This window comes from Glarea lozoyensis (assembly GCF_000409485.1).
Source record: "Glarea lozoyensis ATCC 20868 chromosome Unknown GLAREA3, whole genome shotgun sequence".
NCBI lineage: Eukaryota > Fungi > Ascomycota > Leotiomycetes > Helotiales > Helotiaceae > Glarea > Glarea lozoyensis.
In genome coordinates, this window is record NW_007360998.1 from 1963421 (window position 1) to 1988246 (window position 24826).

Sequence of the window (24826 nt, forward strand, 5' to 3'; positions counted from 1 at the left end):
GCGTAATGAACCGATTCTTTCCGCTGAAGGTTGACTATCATCCTACGGAGGACGCCTCGGATTGTAGTGATACTTGGCTCTTTATGGATTTTCTTAACAGACTGGCTAAATGAAGGCCTAGATATTGAATAAGAATAGTATTCTCACACAAACCAAGTTTTGAACCCTTTTCTGCTGTCTTGGTGGCACTAACACCGAGATGATATAGCAGAGGGTATTTGCCTTTGGATGATCGTTTGAGAGTTGTACTAACAATGAAGCCAATAGCGAAGTTGACAGACCGTATTCTGGAGAGGTTCATAAAATTCTACAAACTATTAATGGGACACAACAGACTTGGTGATCACCTGTCAACAAACCAACAATTTTTAGTAGGCATGTCAGGTTACACTCACAGCTGTTGGTTAGTTGGTTAGTTCCGTTCGCATGTCAATGATGCCACTGTGGTTGGTCAGATCGTATTTTTTACATAAGTAGAAGCACTTTTTTTATACCTATTCTCTACATTGTCTACTTCAAAATATATACCCGAAACTCCGCTAGGTACCTGGTATGTTGCATCAGGATCAGCTAAGCAATGTTTGTTTGTTCCATTCAGTTTCAACAGCTGTCCGATCGCACAATCACGCGCCCACGTCACCTCTTGAAAACAATCAAGGTGTTTTACAGTATTCAAGACGTTCCCAATACTGCTATGACTATGTCCCCTGAAAGGCTACGCTTTCTATGGTGAAAGTACAACATTCGAGAACGAATAGATACCATTCACCCTTCGGATAAACTCAGCAGCGACAGCGACCAACATCATGTTGCCGGTCCGCACTTTTAGACGCCGACTTGGATTACTCATCTTCCCCGTTACGATTGGGATCGTTCTTTATTACTGCCTGTGCCAGCGACCTTTCGAATCAATAATTAATTTGCCCTCCATGTCTCTCGCATCGCGTCCCCGAGTGGTGTTGCGCCAAGGCACCATCATTGGCAAACAGATGGTAGGCACAAATGATCAGAGCAGAACGCCTCAGACCCTCGATTATTTCCTCGGCGTGCCTTATGCATTGAGTACCGCTGGTGAACATAGATGGAAGCAAGCGGTTCTTGTTGGAGCTTCAACCGGAGAATTTGATGCTGGGCGGTTGGGGAAGAGATGTCCTGCGGGAGAAGAGGATATGGTTGACATGGGTGAGGATTGCCTGAACCTCAACATCTACCGTCCATCATCCAGACCAAAAGATAAGAAACTACCTGTTCTTGTTTATTTCCATGGTGGTAGTTTCAACTTTGGAGCGGGCCATTATAGACGCATTGATTCTATGGTTGCATGGAGTGATAGACCGTTTATAGGAATCAGTTTCAACTATCGACTCGGAGCTTTTGGATTTTTGTCCTCGAAGTTGGCTAAGAAGGAAGGCGCATTGAATTTGGGTCTGAGAGATCAGAGTTTACTGCTGCAATGGGTTCAGGATAATATTTCAGCTTTTGACGGGAACCCGAATGATGTTACAATCATGGGATCTAGTGCTGGTGCTCATTCGGTAAGTCATGTTTTTCCATGTATCACGTCCTAACATACCCTGCCTAAGTTCGACAACAGTTTCAAATCGCCACTTTCTATATCCTATACCCATCTTGGACAAACGCTCACTCTGTTCCTAGGTAGGTCATCACGTTCTTGTCAATTCGCCAGACAAACCTCTTTTCCATAAAGCCATCATCGAATCTGGCGGAGCAACAGCGAGAGCATGCCTTCCATACGACAACGAGATGCACGAAACTCAATTCAACGACTTTCTCGGAAATCTTGGTCTTCTTCAAACCCCACCAAAAAAGGTCTTCGACGTTCTACGTACGATTCCAACGTCCAAGATCAAGGACGCTTCTGAAAAGGTGTTCATCCAGTATACAGAGACTCTTCGCTGGCCATTTCAACCAGTCATCGATGGCGAGGGAGGGATGATCCCGATCGCACCGATAACTAAATGGAAATCTGGCACCTGGCAACCTATACCTATACTCACGGGTTTCAACACCAACGAAGGAGCTGTATTCGTCGACCCTGCCGTAGCCACCGACAAAAAATTTACATCATTCTTCAGCTTGCTGCTCCCAAAACTTAGTGCGTCAGACATTGAAGCTTTAGGGAAGACCTATCCAGACCCTCTCACCGACGAGAAATCAACCTTCAAAGAGCTTCGAACTAGCGATGACATCGGTCCTCAATACACACGTCTTGAACAAGCCTACGGTCATTTCGCCTACGTAAATCCAGTACGCCAAACCGTACATTACGCGTCGAAATCTGCGCCAGTCTGGCTCTACCGTTTCGAAGTCAACAGTCGCTACGAAGGTGGTGCCGACCACGGTGACCATGATGATTTTGTAACATATAATGAGGATGTCAGGGCAGAATCCCCTAGTATCAGGGAGATCAGTGGGAAGATGCATGCTTATTGGACGAGTTTTGTGACAACGGGAGATCCCAACGCTGATGGCGGTGTCTGTAAGTGCATTCTGTGACATTATCTTTCCGCGTACTTTCTGTACCTTTCCCATTTGCCAGTTCCATATCCTTTTTATACACTTTGCTAACCGCATACTTTTATCATAGGGGAAGAGAGAGCAACATGGCCGAGGTTCACAATGGGTGCTGATGGAAAATATGGTAGAGCAGCCATTTTCGGTTCAGGAAATAGTGAGATTGCAGGAGGCAAGGAAAAAGGAATGGCAGTGAAGATCGAGGAAGACACGTGGAGAAGAAAGGAGTGTCAGTATTGGGACGAGAGGACTGAATTATTCGAGTCTTAAGTGGTGATTTTTCCGGTTAGTCAAAAGTACTTTGAAGAGAAGCAGCGACGTTGAGTGTTAATACTACATGCTCAAGGCATTCGGGTTCTTCCTGATATGTCATTTCAATCTAGAGTCATGAGTCAACGACGGCGAATCAATCCCAAGCCTTACTTCTTCCACACCCCGAGAGTTTGGCTCTCTATAATACAACATATGTTTGCTTCGAGATACTTCCCTTGTCTAGAATCATCCATTAGATCTCAACACTCAACATGAATTGGTTTATGCGCTACAGACACGAGAGACTTGCCGGTATCTCAAAGCCTTTGATCGGAGACATAAGGAATATTCACAACGCACTAACGACGAGGTGTGTGTGTAAAACGCAATGTGCCCCGTAAAGAATCGTAGCATTGTTTGTAAACACCATGTATCTAACTCTAAGTAGTCAATCAACAGGGTTTATACCTCGTAACAAACAACCTTCACAAATGCGCTCTCAAACAAGTTCGTGCTCATCTTCAGCAGCTCAGCCACGAATGGAAAACTAAGAGATATCATATCCTCAGAATCTCCCTCGATCTTATTACACAGAGACGTCGAAATCGAGAGGAGACAATGAATTGAGAGACGTGCTGTTAGGAGTACTAAAAAGTTTCATTGGAGAATATCCCCGTATACAGAGAAAAGAAAACCCGCATCGCCAGCATATTCGACAATCGTCAAGTCTCCCTCAAGCTAAATCCAGCAGTCTCCATGCTTGAGGACCTCAAGTCGATTACCGCGCCCTTTGGTAACACCTGAAAGACGAGTGCGCGCTACACAGCGTAAACCACCTGTCAGTTGTCGAAGGTTTGCTAGCTTGAGCTGACTATTGTTTTTCTGAAATGTCAATGGACCATTTTAAGACACGAAATTGTAAGACTCTCTATTCAGAAGTCGTTCCAATCCAGCATAACCAACTCAGAAGGTTTTTTGTTTCTGAATCTCTTCATCTACATGCTGGGCGTCGGTCGCGAGGAATGGCATCTGCTATATGAGTACTTGTAACTGCTATATAAGTACTTAAGATTTATGGATAGGATTTAAATCATATCACAGCAGACGTACGAGCAAAACAATCATCTTTGTATCATTCCAATTGTTATACAAGAAACCCAAAATCCGGTACGAACACCAGCCAGTCCCAGATTTGATTCCAGTTCTTTCTTTTTACTTGTTTGTGCTTAGGCATCTTCCATACATCTATGTGCAAATCCCTTCCCATATCTACTTCCTCCACTGCCTCAACTCCCTCAAGATCATTTACAAAACTTCCTCCGAAGATCGCCTCGCTTCGCCGTTTCTCTCCACCACAGTCCCATATACGAAAAAGTAATGCGAAAAGGAGACGACAGACGACAAAAAAGGACAAATCCTCCATTACTCCAACCTCCATCTATTTAAAGAACGAAAAAGACATTAGCCAGGCTATCGTAAAGCCGGAGAGTTTTCGAATCTTGTCTCAAACCGCTATCGCTTGCTATGTAAAATATCGCGAGGAATACATAACGCGTTTCCAAATTGAGGTGGAATCCTGCGCCTTTGTTGGTAAAGCTGATCATCATAATTTAATGCCTGCTCAGGTAATATATGAGAATGACCATAATGCGCGCTCAAATGCTGGAAGAAACAAAGTCAGAAAGATGCCAGGTGCAGCGATGATTATGTTGACGTCGGATATTCATTTACTTGTCAGCTCGCATACCCCATGAAGGTTTGAGCTGAGAAGCCATGTCATCTTTGGTAAAGACAGCCTCTTTTGGAATTCGGCTTGCACGATATGCTCCATTGCGAATAGCGCTGAGTTGCACTTGAGAAACTCCACTTCGGTTGCTTCGAATGCTTCCTGCATCGCTCATGCTATCAGGATCTCTGATTCTTTTTGGTGGAGCAAAGTCTAGTCCCGTAAAGGTTCCAGATTTTCTAAGCAAATGTCTATAGGCTGATTAGCAATCCGAATTTAAAAAAGAGTGGGTAATTACATACGGGCTAGGCATAGGGGCAAGGTCGTCAAACGCGCTGACAGTTGGGTTGAAAATAGCAGTGGTTGGCGAGAAAGCCTTTCTCTCTCCAAATGGGCTCTGCGACCGACCGTATTGACGGTCACGGATCGTTGGTGGAGGGGCGAAGTCCATCGGATTCATAAGATCGAAAGCATTTTCTGCCATCTTAGAGGGCGTAGGAAGCGTGGTGAGGGCTTGTGGTGGGGGCATTTGCTTTTTGGGTTTTTGGCCAGGGGGAGCCATACGTCCAGAGGCAGATGAGAAAGCTCTTGATCCTGGGGGTGGACCGCGGCCTCTTGGGACACCTCCAACGCTCATTGCACCCATAGAGCCATTTCGAGGACGAGGCCCCATGAATCGCGGTCCTCCTGGTCCTGGTCTACGGCCGCCCGGCGGTGGGGTCATTGCTTGTCTTGAGACTGGCTCAGCATACGGCATGACGAAGGCGTTACTCTCAGGATCGAAATAAGCCGCATCACCTAGGTAGTTCTCATCGTAATCTTCGTAGTACTGTCCAGCGGGTTCTGGTTTGGATTCGTCAAAGTACTCTTTGTAAAACGATCGGATCCTGTTAGCTCTGAGCTCTGGATCATCGACATCAGTGACGGCGTCTGGAGGTAGTGGACGAAAGCCCATTGAAAGGCGCTTTGGATCGAAACCAGGTGCTCCTAATCCTGCGTGCGCAAATTCTTCTGGAGGAACGTCCATAGAATACCGTTGGCCACGAATAGTCTCCTCACGACCAGGTGATGGAGGTGTAACTTTGAAACCGTCACCATAGTCGTTGTCCGCTGGCGGTGCAACGACCGAATTCTTGGGAGGAGGACGAGGGCTGGAAGGAAGAGCATTTGGGACCTGTGGTTTTGCTAGGGTAGATTGAGTTACTGGAGCTGGGGTTGAGTCGATTAGAGCCCCGAGATAATTGTTACTAGTACTGGCGTAAGATTCTCGGGCGGCATCAGGAGCAATTGGCGAAGGTGCGAGACCGTGGCCTGGACGAGGAGACGCGGGAAGACGAGAGTTGGGTACGTCTTTTCTTGAGACCTCAGGAAGAGTAGGCTGCTGAAGGTGTACAGGTTCAGGTTGTTGGAGTTCTCCTGGGTATGGTAATGCTGGTGCCATCTTGTCTACTGGACTCATCGATGCATTGCTTTGAGGTAAAGAGTTTTGTCGTGGTGGTGGTACAAATACTTGAGGAGCGGATTTTGGTAAGGCGGTCAGATCTACAGGCGCGACCTCTTGCATTCTAGATGGTGCGGCGCTGGAGCCAGTGTAGATTGAGGAGCCATTCTTTTGGGATCGCACGGACTGGCCGTCTCCTTGATAGTACTGGGTGACTGGTCGGTATGGGTCCTCATTTTGATGAATGGTTCTGGAAAGCGAGTGAAGCGACTCGCGGGAGTTTTGCAACTCCGGAGGAAGAAGATATGGACTGTTTACTCCCAGGTCCATCGACACTTGACGGCGACTTCCGTATTCCTTCTCTTCCATACCAGCGGTTTCCGCCATCATTGGCGCCTTCTTTGGACGATGTTGAGGAACGTTGCCCAGTCCAAAGTCCATGGAAGCGTGTCGGTCGTTAGCATCTTCTTCACGCTGTTTTCGGGCATGTCTTCGTGTGAGGATAATCAAAAGGATAATTGCGCCCACTACTGGAATTCTATATTGACAGTCAGAACCAGTATCCTAGGTAGATAGAACCGTCTACTTACACCACACCAAGGACAATTGGCAGCGTAAAGGTTTTACCGCTTACACCCAGCTCACACGGGTTTTCACCGCATGATTTGCTGGTAGCTGTTGCATCACTACTTGATGTCGAATCTGCTCGTGGCTCAACCACGCGGCTCGGTATTTTGATATTCATTGTCGTGTCCATCACCCCATAAATGGCCGAGGGGATTCGAGGTCCTAATCTAACAATATTTTCTCCACGGCGAGCCTCCATGCTGAGCGGCGGAGGATGTGCCCTTTGCCAAGGGATGAGGCTGTAGTTGGTCAAGTGACGGTAGGGTTCGTTTGTTGATTTTGGTGATAGGATCGTGAGCAGGTACGACTGGTTTCAAAGGCAACCGCAGGCTAGGATGTTTGCAAGTCGAAGCGAAGGATTCCTCAAAGGTGAAGATGTATCGGGTTTCATGTAGGCAAGTTCTGTATCAACTACGCAAATCGAAACGTTCAATAAAGGTCGATATGGGTGGGTGAATTGAGTTATTCGAAAAACAAACACAGGCGCTGCAGCTATTCCGACTGGAAGGATTGACTAGAGGTGAGAATGGGCTTGTTTTGGTGGTAAGGAGCGTGTAAATGTGATAGCAACCAAAGGAGTGGCAGGCCCAGCGAGTAGGCAATTCGTCGTCTGTCTGCTGCAGAGCAATACGAGGGCGAAGTCGTGAATGATGATGGACGCAAGACGGTCGAAGGAAGAAGAAGAGAGAGAAAGAGAAGATCGAGCAAAAGGAATTGAGCGACGACGACTCGCAGCGGGTGCAATCAGAGGCTCCGTCTGTGCCAGTGCCTGGAGTGGTCTTCAGGAGGATCAGGGGAAATGGCGGCGGTGATTGGCGGATGGATGATGAAAAGAGGGGCCAATATCTGGATGCGGCTTAGGCTGGCGTCAGGGGATTAGCGAAACAGGTTCAATTCAACATCAGCAAGCATCCGACCCTGGCTCTCCCCGCTTAACGAAATTGAGCTTGAAATGGGGAGAAAGCAGAGCACTGAAGCAGACTGACAACTCAGACTCGCTCTTCGGACGAACATGCAATGTTCCAGATGAATGCGGAGTACGGTGGGTTGGTGCCATTGCGAGCGTGTTCCGCAAGTTCGGTATCTCTAGATATCCGTGGCGCACGATTCTAAGGGTTCAGTACGGGATCTAGCAATCGCTAAGGATACACAACGCAACGGACAATTCAATTGTGCGGCTTGCACGGCGGAGGATGGTTGGCTGAGTTATTCCTGGCTTGAACATCGGCGGACCATCGTCCAGGAACAGGAACCGCTACGCTCGTTCTGGTCTAGTCAGGAACGAGACTCATGAGCACCATGGTCCATGTGCCACCAACAGTTTAGCCACTCAGGGGCTAACCTTTACTTGCATTTTGCCCAGGTGTCTCTCCGATTCTCACAAGGCTTGAATCTTCACATTGAGATTCTGACACACCAAAATCTGCTCAAAGGGAATCCGAAGCTCGAGAGCCGTTTGAGAGAGACGTTTGGCCTGGGAGGAGCCGAATTGGCTTGCTGGCCGTTTGCAGTCTTGTTTGGTTTCCGTTGCGATCCTCCCTCCTGGTGCCGCATGTCAAATAAATCTTCGACTGTCAGCTTATCTTCACGTTGACACAGTCAAACGTGACCATGGCCTTCAAAATTTGTCAGTCTTCAGCGAGTACGAAATGGCTTCCGTCGTACCAATTTAGATGCTGTGAAAGACGATAGATTATGTGCTGCGGCTACGCACCGTGCATTCCAATTATTGGCCGATGGAACTGAGCTTGACGCCGCCGCCGCTTGCTCGAATGGCTCTCGTCATGTGAAATCCGGATTAGGGGATGATGGCAGTGTTCAGCATGGAAATTAGATTGAATTATCCTAAACTCAACCAAAATCCAACTGCATACAGTATGTGCATTTATTAGATTTACCTGTTGGATTCTAATTACTCGAGTACGTGATCAAGCTGTTGGGCAGCACCTGGCATATGCCTAGTCCTCCGTACAAGTTCTAAAAGACATTTGATTCGTGGCAGACCCACTTGCACAACGACAGACATTGAATTTATCAGCCTGAGGCAGCACGTCACATTCTTGAGGCTCCATTTTCATTTTCTAATTCGAGAACGGTCTGAACGCACGAACGAACCTTGGAACTTCCCGGACTTTTGCTCAGGTAAAGCCGGCATCGTCTCATCAGCCAACTGTGAAGCCTTATACTAGGTGCTTGGAGACTTGGAGATCATGTAATCGTTGAAGTCATGGCGGATTTTGATCTTGCTGCCACTTTCATTCCTTCATTGCACAAGCCAGCTTCTCTACTACCTATCGCTCGTCACAAAAAAAGCCTCCTGTACACCATCGAGACTTACCCAGTGACTATTGTCGTCGGACAAACAGGTTCGGGAAAGACAACTCAGATACCCCAATACCTCGAGCAGGCAGGATGGTGTGCAGACGGCAAGATCATTGCTGTTACTCAGGTCGGTAGCTCTTCCAGCCATGTCACTATCGATCATTCGCTAATTCGCATAGCCACGTCGAGTTGCCGCAACAACGGTCGCCATCAGGGTAGCTGAAGAGATGGGATGTAAGATCGGTGCCGAGGTGGGCTATTCGATTAGGTTTGAGGATGTGACTTCTTCTTCGACTCGTATTAAATTCTTGACCGATGGCTTGTTACTTCGTGAAGCATTGGTAGACCCACTACTCTCACGTTACTCGGTCATCATGGTCGACGAAGCACATGAGCGATCTCTTAGCACAGATGTACTTCTTGGAGTCTTGAAGAAAATCCTAAAAAGACGGTCAAATGACCTTCGTATCATCATCAGTAGTGCCACTCTGCAGGCTGAAGAGTTCCTGAAATTCTTCGCTGGTGATGAGGATACCCAGCCTCGACAGGAAAGTGCCGTTACTCTAGATGATCTGATCTCCCAAGGGGCAAATAAATCTACGAGCACTGGCCATTCCACTGGCCAGATTGTCAACTTAGAAGGGAGAACATACCCAGTCGACATCCTCTATCTAGAGGCGCCCTCAGAGGATTATGTTGAGAAAGCTGTCCAAACCGTGTTTGAAATCCATACAAAAGAGTCAGATGGTGATATTCTGGTATTTTTGACTGGTCGAGAAGAGATTGATAACGCGGTACAAGGAATCTCCGAACGAGCTGCAAGTTTGCATCCTCGAGCACAAGCATTAATGCCTTTACCATTATATGCTGGGCTGTCCACGGAGCAACAAATGTATGTCTTTGAAGAAGCGCCTGAGAATACAAGAAAGGTCATATTCTCGACGAATATCGCCGAAGCATCAATAACTATCGATGGAATCGTCTATGTTGTTGACACCGGTTTCGTCAAATTGAGAGCCTTCAATCCTTTGACCGGTATTGAGACATTGACTGCAACCCCAGTCTCAAAAGCTTCCGCAACCCAGAGAGCAGGCCGCGCAGGGCGAACGAGGCCAGGGAAATGCTTCAGACTATATACAGAGTCAAACTTTGAACGACTTTTAGAATCAACTGTCCCCGAGATTCAGCGCTCTAATCTCGCGCCAGTGATCCTCCAGCTCAAAGCTCTTGGTATAGATAATATTGTCCGCTTTCCGTTTCTCACCTCTCCACCTTCAGAGCTAGTCATTCGTGCACTGGAACTTCTTTATTCCCTTGGCGCACTGGACACCTATGCTAAACTCACCAGACCGTTGGGGACACGTATGGCAGAATTGGCTGTCGAGCCAATGATGGCAAAAACACTCCTGTCGGCTGCAACCTTTGGTTGTCTTTCTGAGATCCTCACTATAGCAGCAATGACATCTCTCGGTGGTAGTGTCTGGGTTCCTCATGACGGCGAGAAAAAGAAGATGGAATCCGCACGACGCAAATTCGCCGTTGAAGAGGGTGACCATATTACTCTTTTAAATGTCTATCAAGCTTTCATAACAAAAGGGAAGAAGGAAGCTCGTTTCTGTCATGACAATTATCTAAACTTCAAATCTCTCACCCGCGCTGTATCAATTCGTGGTCAGTTAAAACGCTACCTCGAACGCTTCGGTATAACGGTTCCAGAAACACTCTCATCGAACCCAAATCTCCAGCCGCTTTCGGTTGGGGGTCCTGACAAAGGCGAACAAATCCGGCGATGTCTCACCACAGGTTATTTCGCACACGCGGCCAAGATGCAACCAGATGGCACTTTCAGAAACGTAGCCGGAGGAACAGTATTGCATGCCCACCCCACATCTCTGATGTTTAATCGAAAGGCTGAGTGGGTGATCTTCCACGAGGTTATGGAGACGGGCAGTAAGACTTTCATTAGAGATGTCAGTAAGATTGAAAAAGGCTGGCTGGTTGAGTATGCTCCTGAATTTTACAAAATTCAGTGAGTAGCAATGATCTTTAGACTAGTTGTGCTAAGATTTTCCATACCATCCGCTGCGCAAGTCCGCTCAATTTGAGATTAGTGAAACCTCACCTGGTTCTGATAATCGGTCTCTCCGAGAGACCTATATCATCCTAGCAATATTCAGATTAGCTTGCTAACCATGAATAGCACCCTGACATGTTTATACCAAAACCACATCCTTCGAGGACTTCTTACGGTTCATAAGTGGATTTCCATTGTTCTTGTCAAGCCGTACCTTCACCTTTGGAATTGCGGGTGGCACGTCATATTATGTTCTCGTCCCAACTATCATCAGACTTGAAGTCGATTCATTTCCAGCTCTTTCTAATCTGGCGTCAAATCAGCCCCACTCAGAGATAGTATATAAACCTCAGCTCTCTTCTCTTCCTCATCAACTTTTACCCACAAACATCTTTTATCAACACCATCTCATCACAATCATTTCACAGCTCTTTCTTCGTTGTTATAAACACCTTCTTTTGAATATCAGGAACAGATCATTTCCACAAATGCTTTTGTTCCAACCATCGCACAAATCTCCATCACTTCATCTCTGCACATCACCCCTAGCTACCTCGTCATCCTCACATTCTTTGGGTGCTCGGCGAGTTGAGCATCAAAGTGTTAGACCATCACAGTACAGTTACTCCTCCAAACCAACACTCATGACTAGGGTATGTCCCCAAGTGCAGGTAACCAAAAGTCCAATCCATGGACAGTTCCATACTTTCACCTCCCAGACCAAGAAGAAGACCTCGAATTTCGTCGCTATCTCCAAATAAATGACGATCGTCTTCGATATTTAAACACACCTCGGCCAAATCAACGACGTCAACCCTCGCCTCTTCGCTCTCTTGGCTACTATCGTGTAATGGCTGAAGACGCTGGAAAAGATGCCGATGAAGCAGTTGCTGCTGCCTTAGCGGAACGAGCCAACGCAAAAGAACGACTAGGTCCGAATCTTCATCCGGATGCGAACCTGGCATTCTATGAAAATCGTAAAGACGGGAAAGGTGAACCCAGGGGTCATACACAGTGGAACCTGAAACTGTTTCGTATCGGCTTCAATCTTTCCGACCTAGAACTCGATGCAATCGAAGAGCTGATAGCGGATCATCTTTTTGAAGACGGTCTATTTTGTAGACCCTTCAGTCAATTTGCGACAACTATCAAGTTTCATGGGATTGAGTGTACGGTGAAGCGACAATTCGGAAAGATTCTAAACAAACAGGGCATCCCGCCGTGGTGGTTTGATTTTGCAATTCGGGGATGGGTCAGGCATGTTGCGCTTTGGATGAGGAAATCTGGGGAGGGGTTGCAGGATAAACTGCAGAGAAAGAAAATGATAGTCCTTAGAGGTGGGAAGAAGGGCTTTCTGAGGGAGAAGCCAACTGTGGCCGTGAAGAGGAAGTACAAGCCCCGAGCCGCTGCCGTCTCCAAGTCCTATGTCGAGGAGGCCACTGATAGCGACGAGCCAACCGATGACAACGTTCTACCACCTGCCAAGAGAGCTAAGACGGTTCCTTTTACTATTCAGATGGGTGACGAAGACGATGAGATTGAACCATTGCCAGCTACCAGTCTTCCTCCCACATCTGATACCAATACCACTGCCCCTCTCGATCAGACTGCTCTTTCCGACGAAGCAAACAGGCAAAACATCGAACAAGTTATGGATTCCGAAACGAGAGATAAAACATCTGGAGCTACCCGCTCTGCCACTCCGCCGTTGGCCAACTCAATGCAAGCGTCTCAAACTCCAACGACAACACCACCTCCCGAAAAGGCATCTAAAGTACCCAAAAAGCCTCGTGGTCGTCCTCCCAAGTCTGAAAAGCCCGCCAAACCTTCGAAACAACCGACAACGCGAAAACCTAGAGTACCCAAAGCTCCCAAAGTTCCTAAGGTCCCAAAGACAAAGACTCCCCCACCCCAAGCAACTACAGCGACACATCTCCTCAAGAACTCCCAACTCTTGATAACTGTCCGCCATAAACCTAGACTTGGAGATGTTATCTCCCTACTCTCTCTTCTCGATCCCGAAAAGCAAGCTGAGGCAACGGGAGACGTGGGTATAAACATTAAAGATTTGAGGTGGAACTCTTTGAAGAATGAGTTAAAGGAGGGCGGACTAATTGAGAGCGAAAACGAAGAGGAGTTGGTCTGGGTAGTCGAAGGTCTGGACTTCGTGATCGGCAGTGACAGACAACTTGGGAATGCTGTGAGAGGGTTGAGGGAGAGGACGTCTGGGGGGTTACTGAGAATGGAGATTGCAAAGAAAGAGGAAAAAGAGGATGAAATGGACAAAGCGGAGAAAACGCAAGACAAAAATCCAGTATCCAATGCAGAATCACCTGCACCAAATCAACCAGAATCATAGGCGATACATCACCATTCATCACTTCACATGATGCATTTCACTGGCAAAAGTACGTTCGTCATTTAAAAGTTAGAACGGAGGATTTCTTCACGTCAGCAATCATTCCCAAACCAAAAAAAAGAGATTGTTGGATGTTCACACGATAGACTGGAGCAAGTTATATTTATGAGCAATGTATTTCTAGCGATGATTTTAGAAGGGATTTCATGCGTTGGTTTTGGGGGAGTTGAGGGCATGGTTATGGGAGGATAGGGAATGCTGAGATGGCGGCGTAATATAGGATGGAGGGTTTGATATGTAATAATGAGCGATGAACTTATGAATAAAAATATTTAATTGCAAATATGGAGTTCGCTTGCTTTGAAATAGTAGGTGTTTATTAGTAATGTATTGTACTATAACGACTTGATTTAAACACTAATCGTAATAAATGAAACAGACTTAACTAGGGAATAGAAAATAATTTTTCTTGCAAAAGGGAGGTAAGTCATGTGACATCTGACTTCAATTCTAATAACAGATAACGTCAACTTTGCTAAACATGTATCAACATATAGTGGGAAACTTTAGAGCCTTGAAGTATATCGTAATCTAAGAATACTGGAAACAGGTATACGGTCATGCTGTGTGTTGTCTAGATGCAGGGATTGCTCTGTATCCCGTGATCTTGAGGATCATTTAGGTTAGCCTTCCAAGATATTTGTTGTCTCATCCCCTCATCATCCTCCTGCATCCACACAAACAAGAAACAAAATCAGCATGCGACAGACTCAAGTGAATGCGGCTCCTATTTGTTTCCTTGAGCGATCCTGAATGATTCACAAGCTGTGATGGCGAGGCGCGCTTCTTGGTATCGATATGATGGCTGCATGTCCATTTTCATGGAGTGACAAGTCGACAAGTCCAGTACTCGCCCCAATCTCTCTTTTCACGATCATTTCTATATTTTTGATTGCGTATCGACTCCTTGCTCATTATTCTCCGGAATGAACCAAGAGATGCAAGCGCAGCTGCGGAAAATTGAACTTGTTGTTTCCCCACCTACTTGGCGATGTCATGTCCCAAGAAAGTCTAAGTTGGACAAAAACACACCAACAATTACGAGTCCGGACGGCGGCACGGTACGAAACTCACAAATGCTCGCTACCGAACGTGCCGGCGCGTGTGTAGTGCCAGTTGTTAGGTCTTGAGACGAAGCCGAGTGATGCCAATGTCTTTGTATCGCCAAGATGACACCAATTGGTCTCTTGGAGTTTGTCTTGGAGGCACTTGGGATTATGGCAGTGCTCTTCTCTCCTGGCTTGGCAATTCACGTTTCATGAGCAACCACCACGGCACGTCTGCATTTTCTCTTCCTTCTGATATTCTTTGATGTTACCATTGTTTACTCGAGTTGTATGACTAGAGTCACGGTCGCTACTGTATCGAAATATTCACTCGCTGCATTTCCACGATATACACCTTGGTGATATCAGTAATTTTTCTCATATTTCCTTCACTCAGACGCAGTCACATCAATCTGACGCAATGAGACTTTCTTCCCTTGCCTACTCGGCGACCATTTGCACGTTTGCCGGCCAAATTGCAAATGCGGCCATCACATTAGATATTGAGGATCCAGAGTCAATAAAGCAAGCGGCAGGTCGAGCAGCATGGGATATGATGCAGTATTACACAGGAAACGAGACGGGAGATGTACCTGGGAACTTGCCAGATCCATATTTTTGGTGGGAGTGCGGAGCAATGTAGGTCTTATTTAGGAAGTGAGATGAACATGATTTTAACACCGGATGATCAGGTTCGGATCACTAATTAATTACTGGTATTATACTGGAGATACAACGTACAACGCCAATGTCGAGCAAGGAATGCTACACCAAGCAGGACCAGAGTTCGATTTTATGCCCATCAATCAGTCAAAAACGCTAGGAAACGACGATCAGGGATTTTGGGGTTTGGCAGCAATGACGGCAGCAGAGACAGGATTTCCAGATCCTCCCACAGGACCTGGATGGCTCGCCCTCGCTCAAGCAGTATATAATACGCAAGTGCCTAGATGGGACCCTTCGTGTGGCGGTGGACTGAGATGGCAGATTTTCCCATTCAACACCGGTTTCAACTACAAGAACAGTATCTCAAACGGATGCTACTTTGCTCTGGCAGCGAGGTTGGCCTTGTACACGGGCAACACAACCTATGCAGATGAGGCAATCAAGACCTGGAATTGGATGTGGGATATCAACCTCATCAAGCATGATACATACTGGATCGTAGACGGAGCGCATAATACTGACAATTGTACCGAGATGGATGGTAACACATGGACCTACAACAGCGGCGTTTTCCTGCTCGGGGCTGCCGCAATGTATAATCATGTAAGCCTGGCTTCTTGCTCAGCACTCTAACAAAAACATACTAACAGTCGATAGACAAACGGTAGCACGATTTGGAGAGAACGAGTGGATGGTCTAATAGGCGCGGGAAAGAAGTTCTTCATCAACGACGTATTGCACGAAGGCTGTGAACCTGCGGGGACATGCAACGTAGATCAGCGATCTTTCAAAGCGTATTACTCCCGCTGGCTGGCGGCAACCGCGAAACTCGTTCCATATACCCACGACAACATCACTCGCGAATTTAAAGCATCGGCCGTTGCAGCTGCTTCCACATGCTCAGGAGGATCCACCGGAACAGCTTGTGGGTTAAGGTGGACAGAGGGACCTGTTCATGATGGCAGCGTCGGCGTTGGAGAGCAGATGGCCGTGATGGAAATCATACAGAGCAATCTCGTAGACGCAGCTCCAGCTTGGAAAAGTGAAGTCCTGGGCACAGGAACGAGCAAGGGAGATGTGAATGCTGGCACCGGGTTGACTGATGGGGACCATTTGACCGGTGTTAAACGAGTAACGAATGCGGATAGAGTTGGAGCCGGTATTCTGACGGCGTTGGTATTACTAGGTGTAATAGGGGGCAGTACCACGATGTTACTTTCTGATTGATATTTTTTGGGTATGTTTCCGTTTGGTGTTGGGGAGTTCTTCTTACATTTGTTGGATTCATGTATGGATCTATTGGCTTCACTTCCGAAGGCGGAATTACATGCATCATTCAATGAGGCTTGGATGAACTTTAGACACTAGGATATTGTAAAGTAATGGAAACTATAGGACCTTACAGTGCTTTACTAAACCCCTGGAACTTAACTGTAGAGTACATTAGGCATTTCTCTTTGTACACTCTACCAAGTGCCTATTCGTTTGAAAATTCAGGTCATACGACTACTCTTAACTGAGAGTTAATGTTTTAAACACTTAGACAAAACTGTCACTGTCTCGATATAAGAAGGTAATAAAAACCTAGGCTACCTTGATAGTTAAGAATTTATCTCATTATGATCGGGCGTCCCCCCAAGATCACCAATAAAACAACACAAATATGATCGAACCAGAGTCTGAAGCAAAAAAAAGGCAAAAAATTTGTCAATGCGATGGGATCGAACCATCTTCATCTTCAATCCAGGAATCCTCTCTGGCGGTGCTGGGAATCGAACCCAGATTGAAACGGGTCAGCATGTTGATCCGAGAGAGGAACACCACAACGTCACGTGCTACCATTACTAGAATGAAAGTCAGCTCAGCTGTGCTAATCGTTGTTGTTGGTTTGGAGGACTTACCACCACACCACCGATTAGGTTGATTTGAAGCACATTTTGCTATTTGATTATATAAAGTACGCAGCAATGTGGGCTCGCTTGTGGTGGGGTTGAGGGGCTGGCGGGTAAATATCGGTCGGTGTTGAGCTACCTTGCTGCCATTGACTGCGCAACCTTCCTTCTTACCAAAATCAAAGACTTATTGTTTCATCTGCTCGATCGATGCGGTCAACATGGAAAAGAAAATACCAAGGTTGCTCACGAGTTTGTACTACCACTTGTTGCGTAATTGTCTCACTGGGACTCACATGTTCAACTTCTAGGCTTCGAGTACAGATCTTCCAAAATCGTGCAGGCTACATCACTTGCATTGGTGCAAGATACGGGTGCCAGTCTGTACAAGATCAGTACCAGAAATTATACTATTTGATGTTTGTGTAAAACGGAGTAGGTAGGTAATCATCTTTACATGATGCTGCTGGTTCTAAGAACCTTGGATACGTTCTTGACTGAAATATACTACTTTACATGCCGGTGGCCGAGCGCAGAATAGCTTCTTTGATGTCATCATCTTAGATCTAATTTATAATTGTTACATCTTAAGAAGACAGACTCGAAACTGTTACTCTGTTTTACATTGTGGTAGGTACCACGTGAGCATAGCTTTGTGGTGTCTACACGTCGACAGAAAATCATCTCAGGTTTTTCCACGCCTGGTAGTCACCTCTTGTTTCTCAACACAACATGCGTGCGACGCGTTCGAATATCTTTTCTCATTCCATATTTCTTCTATGGCATTGATCAACATCCATAATATACATACTTCAGCATGCGTATGAATTTTCACGGTCGCTAAACCTAACCACCGTCTTTCCAAAGATGAACTGGACAGGCGGCCGTTTGCATAGGCACTCGAACGCTGGGAGCTCTCTAAAGCGGAAGCAGGAGCAGCACTTTGCAAAAGTCAAGCAGAATCTTCTCTTAGGAAAAAGAAGAATCTCTCCGAAGCAACCTAACCTGGACCGTATCCGTCAGCTCCATGATGTCCATGACGGCTCGCATCCTCGCAGCCTCGAAGCCAGAGGGAGTTATTCAAAGGAGGATCAGAATGTCGATGTGCGCAAAACTCCCCACCTGAAGCAGAACACCCACACAAATCAACATCGTCCATCGAAGAATTTGCAACGGGAGTCAAATGATCGCGAACGCCAGGATCCAGCTGCATTGCATTCATCAGTTCACCCTCGAGCGCAGGATGAAAATATCTACGCCACAACACCAGATCGCCAGCCTATCAAGCGGGAACGTCACATAAGTTCTTCTGCTGCATCTCAAAGCGAAACAGATTTGGTGGACGAGTCGTTTTCAGACAAACGGCGGAGGATTTTGCGAAAAGGCGACTGGGTCAGCATTGGATTTCAACGACCACCACAACTTGATTTTGTTGCTTCCAAGAATCATGAGGAGATTGGCAGAAGGAGAAGAGTGACCGACGGTCATCGAGCACGGTACAACAAAAGCCTAAGACCACATCCCCCTTCTCCTGCGGTTGGAATTCATCGCCCACCACCAGTCTCGCAAGATCAAATAGAACACGCAACACCACGGAACCCGGGCCAATCAGATGTCAAAATATCAATTGGAGGTAGGATCATTCCACCTGGCATTAGCTCAAGCTCCTTACCCAGCAAGAAAGCTAGTCGTAGTTCCGGGAGACAATTCTCGCTCAGGCCGCCATCGAAGTCTTCTTCTGATATTATGCTTCTTGATTATCAAGGAAGAGGATCGCAAGCTTTGGGCTCCCATAGCCACTCAAATGCAAGCCAGGACGACAAAAATATGCAGAATATTCCCAACGTTCAGGGACCCAGATTTAGTTCCTCATCGGCCTCCTTGCAGCATCCAATGCCCCAGAGCAGCAAAGTATCTTCATTACTGCGAAGTGCCTCTTCAAACATAACAGAGAGCCTGATAGCTCATGTGGGAAAGTCGCGGCCTGTTGTTTCACCTTCTCAATGGCTAGAGAATGAAGCATGGCAGACGTGGATGGAGTCAGTTCTCCCTGCTAATGCCTCCTTAGGTCGCGGCGACGCGATATCTGAATACACACAAGGAGAATATCATAGAAATATCAGCCCGGGAGTAAGTGCTGCACCGACGAATGCGTTAGTCCGCGACGAGGCGACGCCTAGTACCAGCCACTCAACAGATCAAGACGACTTTTCCCGAAACGAAACCGACCAAATGAATCCTTCTGAAGTTGAAGATGCGTATGAAGATGAAGATTTTGGCCATGGCCTCGTGGATGATTTGTCTGAAGGTGCAGGTTCTGATGAGAATTTGGCTCAACCGAACGATCCAACCGCTGATAGTTCTCTTTTATCATCACCGTTACTTGCCATGAAGTTCAAAATGCCATCGCCTATTGGGGATTCAGAAAGTACAAACTCTCAAGCAGCGCCCGAGTCGACGAAATCTCCCTCAATTGACAAAACATGTCACCACTCGGAAGACTCGACAAACCGATCACTGCATGTCGACGCAACTCCGCCAGTAAGAGACATAGCGCGTACTTATGAAGATGTGGTCGGGGTTGTTAAAGATGTTCCTGAATCGTTTGATATCAGAGTGGGGGACCCTTTCGGTCCCGAGGTGATCGAGGAGAACCCTGGTGATGAGATCTGGAAGAGAATAGTGTTCGGAAGTGATAGTGAGCAAGTTGATATTTTTGCGAAAAGAAATTTAGGACCTGATTCGTTACGAGCTACTGGGACACCGCGAAGAGGTTTACGAGGAAGTGGCAACTCATCTTCCTTTGTCGAGAGCTTAGCCGAGATGGACGAGAACAATTGCTCACAATTATACCCGAGACGTCATCCATCGGTTTCTGATTTCAGATCACAAATCGTACGCGACGGATCATATGATACTGGTGCGGCTGAATTGGATCTCGGGCTTAAAATATCTGAACAAGATAAGCGCTCAATCAGGAATTCGCATATTATGAATCGTTCTAGTGCGTACTTTGGTTCATCGAGGTCGCCAACTCAGGCAACGGAACAGACACCCTCTAATAATCCACAAAGAGGATCTAGCAGCATTGGTCAGGATTCTACTGTCTATCCAAGATCGAAAAAGCGGGTTGTTTTCACGAGATCGACATCTTCTGACAACGGAATTTCGGATTCGTGCATAGGAGAACGCATTCAAGAGTCTTTCGATTCTGGACGCGCAACAGCCTTTTCATCGTCGGATTAATGGTGCTACGTGTTCAATGTACAAAATGATAAAGTTATGTAGATCTAATGCATTTGCAGAAAATCTAGTATTTCGAGACGCCAACGGCAGGTTAACGTCTAGCTGAACAAGTAATTGGGGAAGAAGCGTAGGTCTTTAGCGAAAAGCAAAATTTGGAAAGCATGTCAGAAATACAGAATTTCGCTTTTTCATAACATGGCTTTGCCCTACCACTTTGCGACCCTTTTGAAGTGCATTGGGGGAGAGAGGTTAAGGGGCACCTCGCTTATTATTGTGTCTCAGGAAATCTGTTGAGGACAAGTTAATCTGTCATGATATTCTCGCCGGAGGATGTAGTGAAGTAGTAATATGATGAAACAAAGTCTGAATAATGTTGTAATAAGTGGCTTGCATTATTCCAATCTTCTAGGAATTTCAATTCTAGTCTAAATTGCCCGAAGAAGTCATCACGTGATAAATTAAAAAAGTCGATGACGTTACCGAACCCCAAGCTGACCTCGGTAGAACTTCGAACTGTACAAGTAAAAACATTATTGTTTTGTTCGATCCCTTGTCAGCAAAAAACATACACACTATACAATGTCTTCAGTAAGGTCAGTCTTTCGCGCTGTAAGGCCTTCAATGGCCTTCAGACGCCCAATTTCCATGACCGCGCGCCGCATGGCTGGCCCTGGAAACGCGCAACAGCACGAAGGAACCGAAGAGCATCGCAAAATACAGACCGAAAAGCCACTCAATCCACATATGACAAACACCAACTCAACAATTGCAAATGAGATGCCGTCGGTGGGCAAACAGAAGGCGCCCCCGGAGCTGATAACCTCTGTTGATGGCGATTTCGTCCCTAAAGATTCCGTACCGGAGAACACAGAACGTATGACTGGCGGCACACAAAAAGGAGAACCAGAATCGGGCGAGAATGCAGATATGAAAATCGGTGAAAGTGGTAGTCAAACTGATGGCGAGATTGGAGTAGGAGAAATGGAAGGAGCCAAGTTTAAGGTTGAACCTCTACGAAGAACGGGCGAGGATGCAAATACCATGAGAGCTAGATTGCTATGTTTGTTTTCTTCTGTATTACATAGCTTGGAATATGCTAACATATGGTCGCATAGATCAAAGTCGTAAGAGAGGTACTCTGGAAAGCGATCTCCTAATGTCTACATTCGCAGAGGCACATTTACGAGACATGACTGTAGCTCAGATGGCACAATTCGATCTGTTTTTGGATGAGAATGACTGGGATATATACTACTGGGCAACACAGGAGCCGTCGCCAACCTCGAGAGAAACTGCGGAAGGTGCCGGAGGTGGACCTGAAGGCGCTACGCTGAACGCACGGGGAATTGACAAGAATGGTCCAAAGTTGGAGACTGATGAGTGGCGTCAAGGCAAGCCAAGGAGTGGAGAATGGGCACAAACGGTCGGTACATTCAAACCTGCATATCGGCCCGTACCAGCAAGGTGGAAGAATAGTGAGATTCTGGGTATGTTACGACGCCATGTCATCTCACGATCTGCTGGTGGCGTACTCGAGGGAACGGATGTAGGTGTTGATGGAGCAGAGCAGAGCATGAAAGGAACGGGAGGTGGTGGTAAGTCTTCCTCAAAGAATTAAAACTGTGTGCCTGCTAACGATTTATCAAAGGAATGGCTTTCATGCCACCAGTCTTTGAGACTGACAGACCATGAGTTCGGGACACGCCGTTGTATAACATGTTCATATGAACAAAACTTATTGTAGTAATGACGAAAACTTACAGGAACTGAATTTCAGCGCAAGCCCTCGCGTCAGAAAATCATTCATTATATGCATTAATCTTGGCGTCGTTGGGTCTATTCTGCAAGGTCAAATTAACCCCAAATATTTCTTTGTCGTGTACTGCTAAAACCGTTCTTTGTGTTACGAACTTCACAATGACATTACAGTAAGCTTTCTTGCTCTAGTGGTGGAGATCCCCGGTTATCTGAGGGTGTGTCTCACATGGAGCTATTCAGGAATGCCGTTGCCAACCCGCCATCGTGAGGAATGTGAAGAATTCCTAGACCCAACCACGTATCATATGGCCATTACCTACGCCAAAATAAGATGGCGGGGCTGAGAATGCTTCGCGTGTCTAGGGGCCTTTTTATCAGGATCACGTGTGTGAACTGCTACTGATGGGGGGGGTCCTAGACTGCAAGCCACCACATTCTTGAGCTACTATTGTGCCAATAATGTCTGAGTAAATCCGAGGGCTGGGGTATATTCTATGCAGCTGATCTCTTGCATAAGTATCCCCGCTTGGGATGTTTTGCATGTTTGTTTCTCACATAGCAACGTGCATAATTTGTCAAAACAGTTGGCTAGCATCAAGCCTCCCGGTATTCTTGCCGTCTTTGCACCTCACTTGTCACATATTCTCAGACTTTCGCCTCTTGTCAGAGTCAACATTACCTCACAATGTCTTTCTCTGCAGTTGCTTCTTACCACAGCAACAAAGCCACCGACATGTTCGGGCCGAGCTATGACAATCTCGACAACGAGTTCTTCGATGAATTTCTCACGTTTAGTTTGAGTCATAGTGCGAATCAGGAGTACTCCTTGGTTCCAGACTCACAACTTATCGACAGGGCTTTTAGCCAAAGCAACTCTGGAGAGACCTCGCTTAGTTCGCACGAAGAAGATGCCCGACTCACTGGTGAGCAATCGCCTTGGGACAGCAACGTGTGGGCAGCTGATTTCACAGCAACCTCATTACACAATGAGAATGGTCTCTATTCGGAACTCACTGGAAGAGCTGCCATTTCGGATAGCGAACTCCTTGCCCTAGAAGGAATCCACTTAGAATCTCCTCACCATCAAACCTTCGCCCAATCTTCTCTTCCGTCTACACCACATCCATCCGTCGCTGTCAATGCACGAAGAAAGACTCGTATAGTCGAGTCTTTATCACAAACATTAAAGAAAGCAAGCGGAAATCTCGAAAGGACACTCAGAAGTCCTATCAGGAAACAGAGCTTTGCCAACAAGGCGTATCGTCACTCAAATCACAGTCAGACCGAGGTCGACTCTCTTGAAAATAAACTCCAGCTCGACGCTCTGAAATTTAAATTTGATTTCGAAGAAAATCCATCAACGCTATCCATCGATACGAAAGCTTCCATACAAGATGTTGGGCAGGATCGATTAGAGGCTGACACACCGTCTCCATCTTTCAGACTTGGAACACCCATAGACACACCAGAACTGTGTGTTAATCACTCTCGCAAAGCGAGCGAAAATAACCTCCCTATTACACCTGAAATCCATAGCTCAGCAGCCTTCTGGTCATCCCCACCGAAGCCGACACCGATGATATCTTCTGCCGACCCAACGCTTTTCAGCAGCGAGATCCAGCCTCCAGTATGGTGGTCTCATGCCGCTAAAGCTCCTCTGGCCCATCCACTGCCTTCAGGGTATCATACCAATCCTCAGCTAGCTACAAAGACCTTAGCAATGCAATTACAAAATGACGTCCAATATAAGGAAAACTACAGGCACCATGGGCTTATGGCTAGGTGCAATCCATCTAATATGATGGGAAACGGACTTATGATCCAAACGCCAAGTACATATGGTTCATTTCACTCCGAAAACTCCCGCATTCAACGAGGATATCATGACATTACTCCTCGCCATCACCACTCTCCACAGACTTCTCCAAGGAAGTCCTCCCACCGATCATCAATGTCCCCAACATCCCCTCACATCAAGAAGCGAAAATCTGGCAACCTCAAGGCGGAGAAGAAATCTTCGTGGCCCCGAACACCTGGGAGTGCGAAAAGCAACACCATCACGTTAGGGGAGTTTGTGAACTATACTCCAGAAGATAGTAAGAAGATCTTGACTGGCGTCGCGCCAAGCGGAAGTAGTAAAACGAAGGCGAGAAGGGAGAAGGAAGCAATGGAGAAGAGAAGGAAATTAAGTCAAGCAGCCGCGCGAGCTATCATGGCTGCTGGTGGTGACTGTAGTGGCCTAAGGGAGGAAGGATTGCTTGTTTAGGTGTGTAAGTGTGTAGGTTACGGGTTTATATGATAGTTGACTAGGTGTAATATATCTTGTGAGATAGGAGGAGGATAATAATAATTTAATACTACTTAAACCTGCCTACAACTCGATCGTTCTGTGACATTGATTTGTGGCATTTCCCTTGTTACTTGTGCGTAGAGACTTGTTAAGAAGAGCAGATGAGCCCTCATCCTTGCACTACTATCCAATCAATTGCATGTGAGAACAGAACATAAACACTCGTTGGCTTATGTTGCTGTAGATGTTGGGTCTCTTTCAGCAGCAATTCAATCAATCAGCCAGTCCAACCCAATCATTTTCAAGTTGTCAACCCCCCTAAAGGTCGCCGTTATCTTAATCCACACGGACTGATATTCTCTGCTATGTATTTCTTGATCTAATGTGAGTGGTGTCAGTTCATCGCAATCACAATAGTCCTGTGAAGTTGACCTCGCAGCGAGCGAGAAGAGGGCTGTCACCCTGAATCTTTACTTCGTATGCACAGCGCCGAGCCTCAGTGGGGTAGTAAACAAGAAAGGAGAATCTCCAT

The 24826-nt window shown here is 46.5% G+C and overlaps 8 protein-coding genes across 8 annotated transcripts; 7 read left to right on the forward strand and 1 right to left on the reverse strand.

Moving 5' to 3' along the window:
* Positions 1 to 929: 929 nt before the first annotated feature.
* Positions 930 to 2805, forward strand: GLAREA_00624 (alpha/beta-Hydrolase; the record flags this gene model as incomplete). Its single annotated transcript, XM_008085382.1, has 3 exons — positions 930 to 1535; positions 1657 to 2500; positions 2609 to 2805. The coding sequence occupies 3 exons, from the start codon at positions 930 to 932 to the stop codon at positions 2803 to 2805; spliced, it is 1647 nt and encodes a 548-aa protein (XP_008083573.1).
* Positions 2806 to 4514: 1709 nt separating this feature from the next.
* Positions 4515 to 6780, reverse strand: GLAREA_00625 (uncharacterized protein; the record flags this gene model as incomplete). Its single annotated transcript, XM_008085383.1, has 3 exons — positions 4515 to 4764; positions 4816 to 6492; positions 6545 to 6780. 3 exons carry the CDS (start codon positions 6778 to 6780, stop codon positions 4515 to 4517), a joined length of 2163 nt encoding a protein of 720 aa, XP_008083574.1.
* A 2028-nt stretch (positions 6781 to 8808) lies between these two features.
* Positions 8809 to 10936, forward strand: GLAREA_00626 (P-loop containing nucleoside triphosphate hydrolase; the record flags this gene model as incomplete). Its single annotated transcript, XM_008085384.1, has 2 exons — positions 8809 to 9030; positions 9083 to 10936. The coding sequence occupies 2 exons, from the start codon at positions 8809 to 8811 to the stop codon at positions 10934 to 10936; spliced, it is 2076 nt and encodes a 691-aa protein (XP_008083575.1).
* A 696-nt stretch (positions 10937 to 11632) lies between these two features.
* On the forward strand, positions 11633 to 13336 carry GLAREA_00627 (uncharacterized protein; the record flags this gene model as incomplete). The annotated part of the gene is made up of 1 exon (XM_008085385.1): positions 11633 to 13336. One exon carries the CDS (start codon positions 11633 to 11635, stop codon positions 13334 to 13336), a length of 1704 nt encoding a protein of 567 aa, XP_008083576.1.
* A 1527-nt stretch (positions 13337 to 14863) lies between these two features.
* GLAREA_00628 (Six-hairpin glycosidase) lies at positions 14864 to 16335 on the forward strand (the record flags this gene model as incomplete). The annotated part of the gene is made up of 3 exons (XM_008085386.1): positions 14864 to 15081; positions 15135 to 15711; positions 15766 to 16335. 3 exons carry the CDS (start codon positions 14864 to 14866, stop codon positions 16333 to 16335), a joined length of 1365 nt encoding a protein of 454 aa, XP_008083577.1.
* Positions 16336 to 17867: 1532 nt separating this feature from the next.
* On the forward strand, positions 17868 to 20246 carry GLAREA_00629 (uncharacterized protein; the record flags this gene model as incomplete). Its single annotated transcript, XM_008085387.1, has 1 exon — positions 17868 to 20246. One exon carries the CDS (start codon positions 17868 to 17870, stop codon positions 20244 to 20246), a length of 2379 nt encoding a protein of 792 aa, XP_008083578.1.
* A 621-nt stretch (positions 20247 to 20867) lies between these two features.
* On the forward strand, positions 20868 to 21938 carry GLAREA_00630 (YgfY-like protein; the record flags this gene model as incomplete). Its single annotated transcript, XM_008085388.1, has 3 exons — positions 20868 to 21306; positions 21362 to 21841; positions 21895 to 21938. The coding sequence occupies 3 exons, from the start codon at positions 20868 to 20870 to the stop codon at positions 21936 to 21938; spliced, it is 963 nt and encodes a 320-aa protein (XP_008083579.1).
* A 751-nt stretch (positions 21939 to 22689) lies between these two features.
* On the forward strand, positions 22690 to 24270 carry GLAREA_00631 (uncharacterized protein; the record flags this gene model as incomplete). The annotated part of the gene is made up of 1 exon (XM_008085389.1): positions 22690 to 24270. The coding sequence occupies one exon, from the start codon at positions 22690 to 22692 to the stop codon at positions 24268 to 24270; it is 1581 nt and encodes a 526-aa protein (XP_008083580.1).
* Positions 24271 to 24826: the final 556 nt, after the last annotated feature.